The 18,483-nt window shown below is 39.8% G+C and overlaps 1 protein-coding gene across 1 annotated transcript in view; it reads left to right on the forward strand.

Moving 5' to 3' along the window:
- Positions 1 to 1,872: 1,872 nt before the first annotated feature.
- The window catches only part of LOC124857118 (DENN domain-containing protein 5B-like), a 30,816-nt gene continuing 14,205 nt past the window's right edge, over positions 1,873 to 18,483 (forward strand). The window contains exons 1-8 of the mRNA XM_047348243.1: positions 1,873 to 2,163; positions 7,319 to 7,428; positions 8,798 to 9,518; positions 13,177 to 13,364; positions 15,092 to 15,601; positions 15,707 to 15,938; positions 17,823 to 17,973; positions 18,380 to 18,470. Of these exons, the coding sequence (XP_047204199.1) occupies positions 2,052 to 2,163; positions 7,319 to 7,428; positions 8,798 to 9,518; positions 13,177 to 13,364; positions 15,092 to 15,601; positions 15,707 to 15,938; positions 17,823 to 17,973; positions 18,380 to 18,470 (2,115 nt within the window). The 5' untranslated portion in view covers positions 1,873 to 2,051. The remainder of the gene's footprint in view (positions 2,164 to 7,318; positions 7,429 to 8,797; positions 9,519 to 13,176; positions 13,365 to 15,091; positions 15,602 to 15,706; positions 15,939 to 17,822; positions 17,974 to 18,379; positions 18,471 to 18,483) is intronic.

An 18,483-nucleotide genomic window follows, 5' to 3' on the forward strand; every position in this document is an offset into this window, starting at 1 on the left:
TTTGTGTTTGCACAAATCGAGGCTACTTGAATAGTACGTATGAAAGACCATTTTGCCACTGTGGTGATAAAAAAGAATTTGTATAATTTAGCATAATAATGATTTCGCTTGAAAATAATCATAGTCTACATTGTACAATCCTGGAGATACAGGTCTGTGAAAAAGCATTAGCCCCCTTTAATATCAGACAAAGATAACCATAGTAAATAAATAAAGCAGTTTTGAAATGATTTCATTTATAAATGTAAAAAGCTATCCAAACCAGTCAAACCATTGTCCCTTAAACCTAATAACTGGTTGTTTCACCCTTTGTGGTAGGAACTGACATCCAGTGTCTGCGCTAATTGCCATAACTCTGTAGAGATTTCAGTCCTCTCTTAGTTGCTGAATTGTTCTGCTTTTGCTTCTAAAGTGACTGAAATGTTCAGTCACATTTAGGGGTTTTAAAGAAGACAGGCCTGTTGAAGGCCATGCCCCAGCATATCAATTGAATAGATTGGACTTTGAGTTGGCCACTGCCATCTGGACAATCTCCTTTAGGATTTTGTGGTAGAGGGAAGAATTCCTGGGTCCATCCATTATGGCAAGTCACTTAGGTCCTGAAGATGTAAAGCAACCTCACACCATCACACTATCACCACCATGTTTGACTGTTCTTTTTCTGAATTGCTGTGTTAGTCAGATGAAACGGGACACTGACCTTCGACATTGTTTCACTTTTGTCTTGACAGTCTACAGAATATTTTCCCAAAAGTCTTAGGGATCATCAAGATGTTGGGCAAATGTAAGATGGGCCTGTGTGTCCTTTTCAGTCAGCAATGGTTTTGGACTCTCTCTTGGTTGCTATTTTTGTCCAGTTTCTTTCTTGTTTCTTCACTGAGACAACTAAGGAATGCAGTGCTAGAAGTTGTTTTTGCTTATTTTGTGAACACCTGGGTGAGTTGTTCATGCATTTTTGGTTGACCACTATTCCATGTTTTCTCCATTTCTGGATTAGTCCCAAAGCCGTAGAGGTTGGTTTGTAACCCTTTCTTAACTGATGGGTTTCAACGAGTTAGTCATCCGTTTTGAGTTTCTTGAGATCGGGGCATGATGTGTTGCTTTTTGAAATCTGTTAACCTACTTCATGTTGTCAAACAGGTTCCATTCAAGTGATGTATGGACTCTATAGGTCAGGCCAGGATGTGGCTAGTAAAAATGAACTTAGTTTTCGAAATATTGTGTTTAACTCCAGTTTGAAATGAAGGCAATATGTGTTTGTTTGTTTTTTTTTTCAGATGGGGGCAGGTTGCTTGGAATATTTGTTTCCCCTTGATAAATAAAATCCTCCCTGGAAAACTGCATATTGTATTTATTCAGGTTATTGTTTTTTAATATTACAAATTGTTGACCTGAAATATTTAAGTGGGACAAAAAGCAAAAATAAAAGGAATCTGTAGGTGGGCAAACTTTGAAGCTAAACATATTTTTTAGCAAATAGCAAAATTCTTCTTCTTATTATTATTACAAATGTTATTATTAATTTATTTTTTATATCATAAGTTCAAATATTCACCTGGCATGAAATGCAGTCTCATTTTGCTTTTAATGTTGTGATTCACTTGCTCATCCCATATTTTTCTTTTTAGTTATTGCTTAATTTATTTAAAACGCATTATTTTAAAAACATTTTTTACGAATAAATGTTCTCCCCGTGATATGGATATAAATTAAAACCAAGTGAAACGATTTAAAATGCGGCAGATTTTGGGGGGGGGGCGCGCCCTTAGTTTTGTCTTTGTCTCCCTTCCTCCTCCTCCTCCTCCTCTTCCTCTCTCTCTCCTCCCACCCAGCCTTCCTCCTCCTCCTCCTCCCTCTGTGAACAAACGTGATCATCGTTGGATCATCCGGACTCCATCACAGTCAGAGCTCGGATCACAGAGTTCACACTACCGGGCCGGAGAGCAGAGGAACATTTCGGATTATGAGCCCGGTCCACTATGAAAACCCGCAGCATTAGGCACAAATAATACAAGAAAAGCCCGCAGCTGTCACACCTTCAACGCGTCGAGATGAACGGGACTGCAGCTGCCACGGGTGGATCGGCTTCTTGCCGCTTCGCCCACTATTTTGTCGTGTGTGGAGTGGATACTGAGACGGGCCTGGAGCCAGACGATGGAGCGGGTAAATACCCCAGATTTAATTTAAAACATGATTATGTACGATCCAAATGTGATGCCAATATCAGTACGGCTCATTTGGGTTCAAAACGTGTTTTCTGTCTGCGTTGTTGGGGAATTTTATTTGTGCGGATGCTCTATTTGGCCAAGGAAATATGTCAGTGTTTATGTAACAACACAATATTCAGGACCACTCTCATACAGTGCTTTTGAAACATCTCTACATATGTCAAAGTATTTTAGAAAACAGAAATTCTAATAGATCTGAAGGAGTTTGTGTGGATTTAAAGTGACACTTCAGACTGCTGTTTATTGCTGTTCTTTTGTCTGACCCTGCTTGAGGAAAACAAGGCTCAGAATTTCATCATGTTTCTAAAACAGCAGTTAGAGGAGTCCAGAATATTTCTGTTTTTCTGCAAATCATCCAGTGTTACACACCTGAATCAGGGGCAACAGCAACACACAAGCAACAACATCTTGTCCTGCACATTGAAGCTGGAACACAGCTGGAGAATAAAGGCCGAAAGGTTCAGGGTTAAGGATGAGAGATGCTATCCGGATCGTTCTGTTCTGAGCAGATAACAATCCATGTTATGGCTTCTTTGCATCTAGCAGTCATGAACCTGAAATTCTGTTATCTAAACCAAATGAGTTTTGGCCAGAAAAGGATGGGAAAGGAAGTGATTATAGTGTGTGGATGACAGAAGCAGTGAGGGATATTATCACTTTCTGGTTGCTGAGGTTCTGTTTGTGACGTCTGCCTGTGTCCTGAGGGCTTAGTGAGGAAACAGAACCTGATGGGTTGAATAATCTAAACGTCACTTCCAGGTTGTAGTTCTGGAACAGCAGACAATAGTCACACCCCGTCATTCTCTCGTTCCTGTCTGTTAGAGGCTCATTTAGAGCAGCTCCTCAGGGGAAAAGTTGGCTATAAGCAGGCAGTTTGTGACACTGAGTCATTAATGAAACTTTAAATTTAGTACAAGCTATGGCTGATCGATTATGGAAGAAAATCACTATTAATTGGCTCATTATTGTAATCAGCACTGTATTTACCGCAATTAAGGAGCAAATTTTTCTTTTGTTTTAGATTAAATGTTAATGTTTTTTTTTCTGAATGTTAGGTTTTACATTGTAGCCATTTTTGCCACCTAAAAAGTGTCTAATTATATAATTAATCTGAATAATTTTAACATTTCAATAACACAGGATCCCAAATTTAAGAATCATCACAAAATTTAAACAAAAATGCAGGAAAAAGTGTCACATCACACAGATGGACAGGAAGTTATAGAGACCAGTACAGTCTTTCCATCACTGTAAACGTTAACATCCAGCCTGGAAAAGCCCTTCCTTTGTTTATTTACAAATATAGGTAAGTATCATCCTTATACCAATAGATATGTATCCTATGTTGTCCAACAGTTTTATCAAGCGAAGCATTCAGTAAAGAGGATTGGCCTAAGCACAGGGCCTTGAGGTTCTCCAAAACTTTGGTGCATGTGAAAGATTTATTATTATCATTAACTGGAATCCATCTAGCAAATATGAACTAAACCAGCCTGTAGTTGGAATTCTGATTGAACAATACAGTTGAGTAAAACACCTCATGCTTCTTTCAAAGGCAGGAAGTGGCAACAGCGCCTTGGACAAATTTTCTCAATCCCTTCTATTACATTTAAAATTTTAGATCAAAGTTGTTAGATCTTGTCAGGACGCATTCTTACGATGACATACACATATTAAAAATAACAATAATCCACAGAATTCCATGTTTACAGTAGATATATGACTGTCACAGGGAAAATGAAATGTGGGAAAATAATTGGAAGAAGAGTTGGTTTTCGTCAACTACAGTGCTCGTTCAGAGCCTAAATCAAAAATCTAATACAATGATTTGATTTTATTTGACAGCTTTTTAATAATGGGTTACATAGTTTTTTTCCAGCTCCCCCCTCTGCTGTGAGTGACCATACCAGTTGGTTGTATATCTGAGCTCCTCCAATCTGCTTATGTAACAGCTGGCCAGGGGGCTCTGCTTCCGTTCCTTTCAAGGGATTTCTGTCTCAGTATGAGTATCTTTTTGTCCCTTTATGCGCATATTGCAAAGATCCAGAGTTTACAAATCATGCGCACGTCTTGTAGAAGCCAGGATGAGGTAATACTGTATCTTCTTTTATGCATTGGTGTAATTAGTGAAAGCCCAACAAGAGACAATCTGCTCTTGTTAGCTTCTAAATAGATGCCACTGTGTTTTCTGCAGCCTAATCAAATTTCACATGACGCTGCCTGTTGGAATGCTGAACGGCCGAGGCTTCGGGGCCGGTGGCGGTCACAGAGGGGGGAGGGATGACATCAGTGCAGCAGGGGGAGATCTCTCTGGCCGAACAGAGCTGCTTTAAAATGTAAAGCTGACTGCAGAGAGATGCAAGCATTTATCTAATAATAGATCTGATTCTTGTGTGCAGAGAATCCAGCTCGAGTTAAATATATTCTGAGAAACCTGATGCTCATCTCCTAAGGACAACAAAATGTTTTGGTATTTACTTCCCTTTTGTTGACGGGGAAATATGTAATTCACTCTCTACAAGCTGATACATTTTTTGTCATTTTGTTCAATTTGTATGTTTTTCTTATGTAAGATTTTGTCATTGTGAGTTATGTCCACCTTTTTTTTTCTAGTTATTGTATGCTAACAATAATAAACTTTGAAGTAAGGTACTGTGCTTTGCACAAATATCCATACTCCTAAAACTTTATTACCTTTTTGTCGCATTAAAGCAACACATTTCCAAGTATTGTATTGGGATTTTAAGTGATAGATCAACACAAATTATTTTTTTTCAGTATAAATCAGTAAAATTGTGTTGAGCACCTTTGATACCCCTGAATAAAATCCTGAACACAGTCTTTCTGTGTTGTAGGATCTGAGATTTGTTAGAGAACAATGTTGAAAGAAATGGCTTTATGAAGATCCAGGAGCACAGTAGGTAGTTCAGAGATAAGGTTGTAGACAAGGTTATGGCAGAGCTAGGTTATAAAACAATATCCCAAGCACTGAACCTCTCAAGAAGCACTTTTCAATCCATTATCCAAAAAATCAGAGATTGTGGCACAACTGAAAACCTACAAAGACAGGCAAGGAGAGCATTAACTCTGGAGGAGCTACAGAGAATTCAGTTGGGAGAATTTGATGACAGGACTATTGTTTTTTTTTTTTTTTGCATGCTCCTGAAATATGGCTTTTATGAGTGGCAAGAAGAAAGCCATTGTTAAAAGAAAACTAAGAGATGTCCTGTTTACAGTTTTTCACAAGCTATGTACAGGATGCAACAAAATATGTAACAAAGTTCTTGGGCTGGATGGGACCAAACTAAACCTTTGATCGCAAAGTGCTGTGTGTGGGGAAAGCTATGCATTTCATCCTGAATACACCATCTTCACATGGAAACATGGTGTTGGCAGCATCATGCTGCGGGGATGCTTTTCTTCAGCAGATATGTGGTTGCTGGTCAGAGCTGATTGGAAGATGTATAGAAGGTGAGGAGGTCCTCCTTCCAGCAGGATAACACCCCTAACATACAGACACATCACTAGGACATTGATGTGTTTGAATGTCCTAGTCAAAGTCCAGAGGGAAATCCAATTTAGAATCTGTGGCAATGACTTGAAATGAGAGCTCTCAGATGCTGTCCATTGAACCTGTTCCAGATTTCAGTCTCCAGATGTTAAACCCCAGCAGAGACATATACTAAAAGACTTTCAGCCGTATCTGCAGCGATAGGTGGTAGTACAAAGTATTGTCTCTGGGGGGTTGTATACAAATGTATGGCACTCTGTCATATTTGTAAAAAATAACAAAATTGAAAACCATGTATAATTTTTCTTCCACTTCCCAATTAAGCACTACTCTATCACATTAAAATCCAAATAAAATACATAAAAATTTAAATTTTTTATTGTGAGATTAAATGTAACAGTTTAAAGGGAATAAAAACCTTTGTTATGGCACTGTATGTGTTGTTTGTATGTATATATGAGAGCTGGTGATTACAGCCTAACAGAAACAGATATTTACGCTTTCATTCAAACACTAAAACAAACCTCCTTCCTCCTCCCTCTGCTCTGTTACGCACTCAAACACATCTACATCGATCCTTGTTTTGTTTGTACCAGCTCCTCTATCTGGAGGAGAGTGTGTTTTAATTGTGCCAGCTAAAGATGACGTAACTGATGACAAGCACATAAAGCTTGCTCTTTATTTATTTATTTTTTTTTAAATGGCTGTCTTTGAAGCCAGAGCAGAAATGGGTGCCATGGAAACACGGTGTCTTTATCTGAGGCTCGTCTCCCCGCCTCCAAGCCAGCTCCTGCTCCAATTGGTACCGTTAGTAAAGAACACGGACTCCCCCCTTCTCTCATCGTTGCCTCCCTCCTCCCAGACTGACTCAGTCTAACGTGAGGCGGTGCTCTCTTCTCGCTCCGTGCTGCAGCTTCCTGTCTCAGGGTTCTGTGCGTCATTTTGTAGGCAGGTGAGGTGGATGTTCCTGAAGGCTCAAACAAGTGCGTCACACCTCACAGCGGACAGGACGATGTCAAATTGCCATTAGAGACTGATTTGGTTTTTACAGTGCAATTATGTCATTGAATGTGTTTGAGTTTTTTTAAGAGTTTTAGAATAATGGAAGTACTTCAGCTGATTATGCACTCTGCACAGTTTAAATCTGTTGTCTCTTCTCAGCCACTCATGCTCATAAAGCGCTTCAGATTCAGAGCTGGAAGCTTATACAAGCTTTATTCACTCTGAGCAGAGAAAGCAAAGAAATTTCTAGTGCAGAGTATAGAGTAGGAACAGTGTTATATCCTTTCCCCCGTCCGTTTCTCTGCCTGTCTTGATGTTAATGAATTACATAACGTTTGCTGGGGTCCTTCCTCCATATTTGCTGCAGCATTGTCCTTGCTGTCAACAGGAAATTAACTTTCTGTGTCCTTTTTGTACCAGACAAGGGTGTCCTGTTTGAGTTATGAACCACAGCTTCTGTCATACTCTGATCTGTCCTCTTTTCTGTTAAATTATGTTTGGATTCAACACTAATCAAGGCTAACCATTATCCTTTACTGTTATAAAAACAACCTTCCATCGTCTTTCTTTCTGTCAGGTGAGAGCTTCGAGCAGAGCCCCATTCGACGGTCCTTCAAGTCAAAGGTTCTGGTCCACTACCCGGAGAACACGGATAGGATCCCCTTCAACAAGGACGCAGTCAACATGGTGAGATATTTGATGTGTTTGTCTACACAGTAGAGCTGCACAATATATCAGATTGCAGATGTCATTGCAATATCAGTGCAACATTGCAATCTAAAAGGGCTGGTAGGATGGAATGTTTAGTTAGAAATCATATTTGAAGTGCATTCATGCTCTGCATGCCAAAAATATACTTGGCCAATCGAAGCCCTCTAATTGCCCTTGATGACAATAATGTATATTTTTATTGGCTGAGATGCTGAAGCTCAAACGACATGGTTGGGAACCTGTAGTAAAGGAAAAGAAAGAGAGTCATGAAACTGTGGATTAGTCGTAAAACAATAATATCATTACAGTTTTTAGGAACAGTATCACATTGAAATGTTCTCCTAAAATTGGGTCTTTATTGCAACATTTGACAGATAACTTGTACATACAAATCAGCTATTTATTACTAAAAAAACTAGTAATTTTCTTGAATATGTAGAGAATAAAATAGCATTTATTACATGGAATGGAATTAATTTATAGGCTTATAGATGATAAAAACCCCAAATCTTTTGTCTCAATAAATTATATTATTGCATAAGATCAATATAAAGAAAGCATATTTTATGTAACGGCTAAATTATGACCTACACAATCATGGAGGAGACTGGTGACCTGACAGGTGTCTAGAAGACATTGAGTCATTGAGAGCACTTCATGTTTCTTTCTGCTGACAAGCTTTCATTTTTCCAGCAGGACAGGGCACATGTCCAACACTGTCAAAAGTACCTGAATCTGGTTCAATGTCCATGGTGTAACTGTGATTGATTGGCCAGCAAACAGGCCTGACCTGAAGCCCATAGAGAATCTATAGAGTATTGCCAAGAGGAAGATGAGCGACACCAGACGCAACGATGCAGATGAACTGAAGGTCGCTATGAAAGCAACCTGGGCTTCCATTACACTTCCACGGGCTGTTTGCCTTAGTTTCACTTTCTAGAATGAGTGATGAAACATATCACATTTTTTGATATGTGCCTGTGCTGTATATTGTGTGCTGTGTTTGCAAAGATTTCTGTACTAATAAAAGAAATGGTGACCTTTTTAAAATAAAAACAATGACACAAAACTGCCACTCAGATAAAAGTATAAGCAAGATATCAATTCAGTTGTTAGTTATAATTATAATCCATAATAATAATTATTATTAAGAGGCCTTTGAAGCACATGGGGTTATCAAAAGTTGTAGAGCTGCTATAGAACAGAATCAAAAAATGTGTCAGCAATCTTTCCTAATCAATGTGATCAAGCAAAAGCTTGGAAGGTTTTAGGCTCTGTGTTACACTCAGATTTTAACATCAACATTTAAACTTTTTTCTTATTCTGCTGCTTTCTTTGCTTTCAGCTCTGCCTGCCCAGAGGTCTGTCCTTTCGCACACAGGCAGACAGCCTGGAACCACAGTTTCACTCCTTCACCATCGCCTCTGATGATGGAACACGCTCCTACGGCTTTGTTCACACCTTCTACGAGGAGGTGACTAGTCCTCAGATTATCACAGCCATGCAGACTCTCTATCAGATGCACCACGTGGAGCACCACTCCTCTTCATCAGCCTCCTCACCTTCTTCCTCCACATGCTCCTCCGCTTCCACGCCCTCCACCTCCAGCATGGACTCACTTGCCAGCAGCTTGGAGGAGTCGGATGCAGAGTCTTTGACATCTGGAGTTTCTGGCTGTCTGGGCTGTGTGGGCTCCTTCGATGCAGCGCGTGACACCCTGTACGTGTCCAAAGCCCTCTGCCTCTTCACGCCGCTTCCTTTCCTGCAAGCTTCTCGACAGTTTCTGGCTCAGCTTCACCAGGCTGTGACATCCCAGACAGCTCCACCTCTCCCTCTGGAGAGCTACGTCTACAACATCCTGTATGAGGTGCCCTTGCCTCCACCTGGACGCTCACTGAGGTTCCATGGGGTGCAGGGGCCCATTGTATGCCAGCGGCCTGGGCCGGGGGAGCTTCCCCTGGGGGATTATCCTCTGGGAGAGGCTTTCTCTCTCCTGGGTGTGAACAACATGGTTAAACTACTTACCTGTGCACTGCTGGAGACACAAGTCCTGCTGTACTCTAAAGGTAAACCAATGATTCAGTTTTCAGTTTACATTTTTTAATTTGATAGTATAGAAAACAAATTGGAATAAAATCAATTTAGCTGCTTGTGTTCGGCTACTTTATTTATACGTGTAGAAAATCTGCGAGGTTACGCTGTCAATTTTTCAAACCTGCAGATGAAGAGATTGCTTCTGAAGTGCTTAACTTAAGCATTTGTTTAAGCTTTTATATGTTACTAACAAATTTCCCAATTAAACATATTTGCATATTTGCCTATGTATCTATCTTATAGCTAATTAAGCAGACCTCAAAGAGAGTGTTAATGTCTGCTGTGCCAGGCTGTGTGATTTAAAAAAAAAAAAAAGTGCTTAGCTTAAATTGATAGTTCAGATTTTTTAAAGTAGCGTTCCGTTATAAGATCCTAACCAATCAATATCTCACCTGCAGTAGATAACTGTCTTAGTGTAAATGGTAAATGGACAGAACTTATATAGCACTTTTCCAGTCATACTAACCACTCAATGCGCTTTACACTTTAGCCACATTCACTAACTCGCATACATCTGTTCACCAATACACAGATCGGTTGGCAACCTAGAGTTAAGTGCCTTGCCCAGGGGCGCATTGGCATGTAACAGAGGGAAGCTGGAATCAAACCCACAGCCTTCTGATTGCAAGACAACTACTCTACATACTGAGCCACTTTGAGGAAATGGAGATAAGTTTCAGAGCTCAATGCTAGTGAGAGTAGACAAAGTGGATTTCTGCTTTTGAAACAACTCTAATCACAAAAATGTCATTTAGAGATAAATATGAATATTAATAAACCTTAAAATCACTCTGACTTTAAATGTGTATTTACATGGAAGTCTACAGTTATTTACAGTGAAATCTACGTTTCTTATCTTGCCTCTTTGGTGGTGTTGTAGTTTGTCTAATTCTAAGATGGTTGTAATGCTAAAAGGCATTAAAAATGTCCCTTTTGTGTTTTCACACACAGATGTAAGATTTGACCAGGTTTTAATTTGGATTAAAAGGTAGAGGTGCACAACTACAGGCTGTATTCTTTTTAAAAACTGTGAAGTACCCCTTCAGTTTAGCACCATTAGGAAGCTACGAACGTGATGTAATTTATATGGTCATCATCTCGTTTGTCTTTCTTTTTTCAAACTTCATGATCCCCTGTCTATCTTGGGCTACAATTCCAGTGATCTATATACAGTCTTTGAGTGCCCCTAATGGTCAGATAATTTCAGGCTTAATTAAGCGGTGAATAGCTCACACTGCCCTGGTACGTCCGCCACTTCAAGCATTCTGCATGCTGAGGCAAATATTCATCAAAGTAGACAAAGCATCTGCATAGGGTAGGGTGTGGGTGAGTAACGTTATCATTTTTATGGCAGTTGTGCAGTACATGGGGAGTTTCTGAGTTGTTATTGTGCCACAGATCTGTCTAGTATTCTCAATGACAACTTTGCTTAGCTGGAGCTAAAGTTTCATACGGCTAGACTGTAAGATGTAAAAAAAAAAGGCGATGTTGGAATGTTATCAACTGAAAGCTGGGTATTGTCATACCCCATCGCAGCACAAGGTAGATATGGATTATTTGAAAGGGGCAGGGGTAAAACAATGAGCTCCCTGTGTGAAACGCTTTCTGTAAAACGAGACATGTTAAGCATATCTGGTCAGGGTAAACAGTTGGACTGAAAACTAAGGATGCGTAAAAATCAACAAAAGAGCAATCACTTAAACCACTATGACATTAGTTTTTTTTCATTGCTTCATTAACAGATGGTTAACCTGACAGATTACTTTTCCCATTATGGTTTTAGCAAACATATATTGTTCACCAAAGTGAAAATGCTTACAGTTAGCTACTGCAGTTAAACACTCTAATATTAACAAATACTGAGTCTAAAACGTTATTAAAGCAGCTTTATGTGTATATTAGGCTAACAAAACATAACATTGTCATTTAAATCCCATATTAAACAGGTTTCTAGGATTTCCTTCTTTCATCTCTGGAACATTGCCAAAATTAGAAATATTCTATCCAGGAGTGACGCTGAAAAACTAGTCCATGCATTTGTTACTTCAAGGCTGGACTATTGTAATTCTTTACTATCAGGATGTCCACAAAATGCAGTTAAAAGCCTTCAGCTGATTCAAAATGCTGCAGCAAGAGTTTTGATGAAAATTAAAAAGAGAGATCATATTTCTCCTATTTTAGCTTCCCTTCATTGGCTCCCTGTTAAATCCAGAATATAATTTAAAATTCTCCTCCTCACATATAAAGCCCTTAATGATCTAGCTCCATCATACATCAGAGATCTGATGGTTCCATATGTTCCTAACAGAGCACTTCATTCTCAGACTGCAGGTTTACTGGTGGTTCCTAGAGTCTCTAGAAGTAGAATGGGAGGCAGATCCTTTAGTTATCAGCTCCTCTCCTGTGGAACCAGCTCCCAGTTTTAGTATGTGAGGCAGACACCCTGTCTACTTTTAAGGCTAGGCTTCAAACTTTCCTTTTTGATAAAGCTTATAGTGGCTTAGGTTATCCTGAGCTACCTCTGTAGTTCTGCTGCTATAGGCTTAGGCTGCTGGAGGACATAATGACCACTTTCACCCTCTTCGCTACATTCTCACACTACTCTCCAATTTTGCATTATTTGCTGTTATTTCAGTTTTATGTTCTCTCTCTTTTCTCTTCCTAGAAGCTACACCTGGCCTGGCTCTGTGGTACCTGTGACACCTTTCTGGAGAGGGGCATCGTCCGAGCTTCTGCTGGCAAAAACTTAATGCTCACCCTCTACCGATGATCCACATAGCCCTGTCTTTCAGTGTTTAACCCTTTCTCTCTCCTAGACATGGTGATTGACTGAGCTTAACTGTAACTAACTCTATGTGCTCTCTTTCAGACTCTAACCTTGAAAACTGGCTCAGAGTTTATCTGTTCTTTCTTTCTAGGTGAAACGACTAAAGGAGCTACATCCACTAACATTTACTTTTCCTTCCCCTAGAAAGTACTCCTGGATCAGTGCTTCTTTGTTCTTTCTGTGTCTCTGCTCTGTTCTCTCAAACCCCCAGTCGGTCGTGACAGATGGCCGCTCACACTGATCCTGGTTCTGCTGGAGGTTTCTTCCTGTTAAAAGGGAGTTTTTCCTCTCTACTGTCGCTACATGCATGCTCAGTATGAGGGATTGCTGCAAAGTCAATGCCAGTCACTGTCCACTGTCTCTACAAGCTCATCCAGGAGGAGTGAATGCTGCAAGTTACTGACTGGATGCAATCTGCTGGGTTTCCTTAGATAGAAACACTTTTTATCCAATTTGAATAAATAACTGAATCTGACTGCACTGTTCAATGATTAGGATTAATTGGAATGTATTTACCTGACTATTGTGAAGTGCCTTGAGACGACATGTGTTGTGAATTGGCACTATATAAATAAACTGAATTGAATTGAATTAAAAAAAGTAATGAGGGAGAAACTGACAGTTTTAAATTATTATTTATTTGGCTGTTCTGTACCCTAAAGCATGTAAAGAGGAGTTTTAATTATTATTGACAGCTTATTTGTAATGTTGTTTTAAACTATTTAAAATGATCCCCTTTCTGGGTACATTCAGGGGATCAATATATGCTGATGACATCCTGTTTCTGTCTCACTGCTCCTCAGACTACCAGCGTTTGATGATGGTGGCAGAAGGCATCACCACTTTGCTGTTCCCATTTCAGTGGCAGCACATCTACCTGCCCATCATTTCTACACCACTGCATCACCTCCTCGATGCTCCAGTGCCTTTCCTGATGGGCATCCAGCGCAGAGACGGAGCTCAACGATCCTCCCTCCACCTTCCACATGAGGTAAAAACAGGGACTTGTATTCAAACCTCTTGTAATTTTTCGCCTTTTGTGACTTTACAGCAACAAACCAATGAGTATTTATTTTACTGGGATTGTGTGTGATAGACCAAGACAAAGTACCATGTAATTGTGAAGTGGAAGGAAAATGGTCCAAGGTTTACATTTTATTTTCTGCACTTCCCCTGTATTCCCCCTTGTGTGCTCCCTGAACTGTTTTTTTGTGTATGTGTATACCATCTTTGCATATCTAGAAACAGAAAATGTTGTGCATTCTTCTTTGCAAAATAGCTCAAACTTAGTCAAATTAGATGGAGAAAACAGCAATTTGCAAGATTTTTTACAGAATATGAGTTGGATTTAGGTCTGAGCTTTGACTGGGCCATTCTAACAAATGAATGCTTTGATATTAACCAGTCTACTCTAGCTCTGACTGTATGTTTAGGGCTAAATTATTGTTCTCCAAGCTCAGATTGGATGGAGAACATCTGTGAACATCAATTAACATGTCTTGCCACAGATTTATTATTGAAGTGGACTTTAAATGGGCCATCCTAATGCTTGGATGACTTGAGGGGTATCTGATTAAATGTGGCTAAAGAGTAATACAGGACCCCCTTTCAGATTTTTATTCGTAAAAAAAATATATGAAAACCATGTATCACTTTCCCTCCTCTTCACAATTATGCACTAATTTGTGTCGGTCTTTACATAAAATTACAATAAAACGCTTATAATTTTGTGGTTTTAAAGAAAAGATGTGGAAAAAAATTGAAAAAGCACAAATGATTGTAACTGTAGAACTAGAGAAGCAGCCAGTGTGTAAATTTGCCTGTGCTGAGACACAATTTCAGGATTCAGATATTTGCATTGGGATCTAAAAATGTTTAAAATGAGGCATTCTAGAAGCCTTTTAATGGATCAGATGTTTGCTTCATGCACCCTGCCTGTGATTGGCTCTGTACAATCCCTCGGAGCTGTCCTCAATTCACATCCATGCCTGCATCCAAGATCGCTTTATTGCGCATGAATGTCTCGCTGAATCCTTTTTGAAGTCGCTCTGGCCCAGAAAGGAGGCCGCAGTAAGACTGCTCTGGGGGATGAAAGCAAAAAATGAAGAGCCTGGCAAATCCGTAATAATAGGCTTTCCTGAATAATTCATGGAAATGAGAAGTTGTGCAGTTTTCATTAATCCTATGGTTGTTTTCTTGTGTTTGAATTTGAAATGTTGGCATAAAAAAATGTATTATCACTGAATTATGAACATGTTTCCCTGTTTGTTGCTCACATGATGATTAAAACTGAAGACTGGCTGGATGATCCTGCAGAGAGTTGACTACAGCTGGCGGCTCTTCAGTCCATCTCATTACATCCCAGAGGGTTCAAACTGTTGGCCTCAGGTCACTGTTGAAGGTTGCATTGCTGCTGACTCCTGCTTACTGAGGCAGTTTTAAAAAAATCCCTGCCTGTCTTTTCTTACCCTTTAGGAAAGTTGCGCTCAGCAGATTTATACATTTTATTACACAGGTTTCATATTGATATGGACTGGCATCCTGTTGCAGAGATAATCCCTCAAATGATTAAATCTTTGTAACAAGAATTAATTAATTACATTTCCTTATCTTACAGCCTAATTGGAGCTCAGCCACTATGTGTACATGATATCAATCTGACTGGTTAAATCTATTATGCTGGCTTAGGGGCTGTGCTCTTGTTTTTCTGCTTCTCAGGCCAATCTGTGTTTTGTGGACATTGACAACTACTGCGTGGAAGCCCCAGAGGACCTCCCTCTGTTCCCAAATCAGACAGAGCTCATTCAGGAACTGAGTGAGGTGCTGATGAATTTTGGACTTCCTCCACGGGGAGGAATGGCAGCGAAGACCACCACGAGCTCCACATCAGCCTCCCCACGCCTGAGCAGCTTGGTGCTGGAGGACCTGATGGAAGATAGGAGGAACGGGAACCTCGGGGGAGATGAGCTGGCGGTGCTGGAGAGGCTTCAGGCTCTGGCAAGGAGATGTGGAGGAGGAAAGGTGTCAGAGGGAGGAAAGACTCTGGGACACGTGTTTGAGGAGGAGGAAGAGGAGTTGAAGGCTGCAAAGTTAAATATCCAGCTGAGGGAGGTGTTTGCTGTTCGTTTCGCCGCCATCTTTGGTAGATATGAGGACTTTATTGTGAACAGCGCTATGGATTTGGACTCATGGTTGAGCAATAGAGATGGCACATGCAGCTTTGACAAGGTACTTCAGCAAATATCTCTGGCAACTTTGCTCAAACTAATGCTTATGTCTCTTTTACTTCCATATTAACAAGATTAAATGTAATTGTCTCAATTGTTTTTTTAGGGTTCTTTCCTCTCAGTTCAGCCAGCGACCCACTTGCACTTCTTGTCCCAATTCCTGGAGACCTCCATGTTTTCGTCCTTTGTTGATGGGAAGGTTATATCCCGCTGGGTGGACAGGGAGCCACTGAACAGGCTGTTTGACAGCCGCATGGAGCGAGAGCGACTGTACGACATAAGCGATGAGGAGTCCCGGAACCGTCCTTACAGAAAATGCACCACCCTCTTTGAGTCAGGTACTGTCAAAACTTAAATAGTTCAATAGAATAAATAGTTCATGTTCACATGTTATTCTCTTAAAATAACCTTTCTTACATACAGTACATTACAAAGTAACTCATACTCCTTTTGTCATGTAACATCCAATTACATTAATGTATTTTATGGGTCATTTATGTGATAAACCAACAGAAAGCAATGAATTACAGCAAAGTTAGAGGGAATAATACATAATATTTTTTTGCATATAAAAATTGGAAAGGTTTTACAGGCATATGATTACAGCTCCCCTGAATTACTACTTTTCAGAACCACTTTTAACTGAAGTTACAGTTGTCAGTCTTTTGGGACATGACTCTACTAGCTTTATGCATTTAGAGATTGAACTAACTCAAGCTCAGTCAGATTGGATGGAGAGCATCTGTTGACATAATTGTTTTAAACCTTGCAGCAGATTCTTAATCGAATTTAGGTCTAAACTTTCACTTGGCCATTCTAACACATGATTATGCTTTGATCTAAACTATTACATTGCAGCTCTGGTTGTCGTTATCATGCTAGAAGGTGATCCTCAAACCTAGTCTCAAGTCTTCTGCTGAGTCTAAAAGGGTTTTCTTTCAGGAATGCTATGTATTTAGCCAAAAAGTGAAATTTTAGTTCATTTAACCAAAGCGCCTTCATTCACATGTTTGCTGTGTCCCCAACATGACTGCAAACATAACTTCTTATGGATTTCTTTCAACAATGGCTTTCTTCTTGCTACTCTTCCAAACAAAGACTTGATTTGTGGAGTGCACAACTAGTAGTTGTCCTGTTATAGATTCTCCCACCTGAGCTGTTGAGCTCTGCACCTCCTCAAGAGTTACAAAGGGGCTCTTGGCTGCTTATCTGATTTGTTGTCTACTTTCCCAGTCTCTCAGCTTAGGTTGCTCAGTAGGTTTGCAGTTGGGATGTACTCTTTGTGCATTTGGGTGATCGGCAGTGCTCCAGATTTTCAAAGCTTGGCATATTGTTTTATAACCTAATCCTGCTTTAACATTCTCTACAGCCATCTCCCTGACCTGTCTGTTGTGTTCCTTGGTCTTCATGATGCTGTTTGTTCACTAATGTTCATTAACTAACCTCTGAGGCCTTCATAAAACAGTTGAATTTACAGTGAGACAAAATTACTCTCAGGGGGATTCTGTTTACTCATTTTATTCAAACGTATCAGAGTAAAGGAGTCCGAGTACAAAACCATGCCACACTCCTGAGATTTTTATGTACAGAAACGTTTTAAAATCTATTTAAAATTTCGCTTTCACTTAATGAAAATGTGCAATTTTGTGTGGGTCATAAAACCCCGCTAAAATACATTAAGGTTTGGGGTTCCAATGTGACAAAAAGGGGCGTGAATGCTTTTGCAGGCATGTATATAATAGACATTAAGGCTGATAACGGGAGTACAACTTAAATAGCTTGATTCACAGTTTTTATCCTTCTGTCTGCTCAGTATTAGTGGGATGTACCGATGGCTCTGGAGGAACAAACAGGAGTGCCCTAGTGGTTTTTTTTTTTTACTTTTTTGTAGTGTTTGAAAAAAAAAAGAAACATTATAGTTCTATTTAAATTGTTGTACTGACTCTCGTTTTCATGTTGAACATCATTGTTTTTGATGTTATGTTAGTGTTTTATATGCAGAGGAACGTTTTTTTGTTATGTAGAACCTGCTTCAAAATGCGACATCTTTTCAACTTGCTTGAACCTTGCTGAACAAACTGCAGAACTCCTTGTTTTTATTCCCTCTTCAAAGATGTATGTTGTTTTGTTTGTTTTGTTTAAAACATAATGCAAGTTTTTCTGCCTGTGGTTTCATGTTACCTGAGGTGATAAAGCTGTTATGTCTCTTTTTTTTCTTACAGCACAGGCCATCGAGCGTAGGCTGCTGAAGACCGACCACACGGCCATACACCCCCACCTGCTGGACATGAGGATCGGACAGGGTAGACATCACCCGGGATACTTCCCTAAGCTGCAGGCCGACGTGCTTGCACAGGCACACAACACACACAAGTGAGCCTTTGATTTCTGCTGGTAGTCTGCTGGAATAAATCCATATTCCTGTCTGTAAAATGTTAATGGGCTAAAAAGGACGGGAGCTCTGGAAATAGGACTTTGGATGAGTATAAAATGTTGACATTAAAAATGGGCTCAAAGGAAATTGGGTTCTAAAAACTTTTCCACAGAAAACAGCTGCAGAGGTGCAGCAGAGCTGGGAAATCATCAGTTTGATTTATAGAAACAAAGTAACTTCAGATCTTTGGAAACAATATTACCGAGTGCGTATTCTCCATTAGCCACAAAAAAATCACTGCCAACACTGCCCTATTACATGCCAAAACACACATATTCTGAAAATAAATGTACTCAAAACTATGCATTTTAAACTGTAGATTTTAGTATTTGCTGTCCCTTCCAGGTATTCCAGTCGCATCACAGCTTCACGTAGGACTGAACCCAGAAGGACGACTGTTGCTGATCACTCTGGAATGGACAGTGAACCCAAACAGGTATTAACATACT

The sequence above is a fragment of the Girardinichthys multiradiatus genome, chromosome 2, assembly GCF_021462225.1.
Source record: "Girardinichthys multiradiatus isolate DD_20200921_A chromosome 2, DD_fGirMul_XY1, whole genome shotgun sequence".
Classification (NCBI taxonomy): Eukaryota; Metazoa; Chordata; class Actinopteri; order Cyprinodontiformes; family Goodeidae; genus Girardinichthys; species Girardinichthys multiradiatus.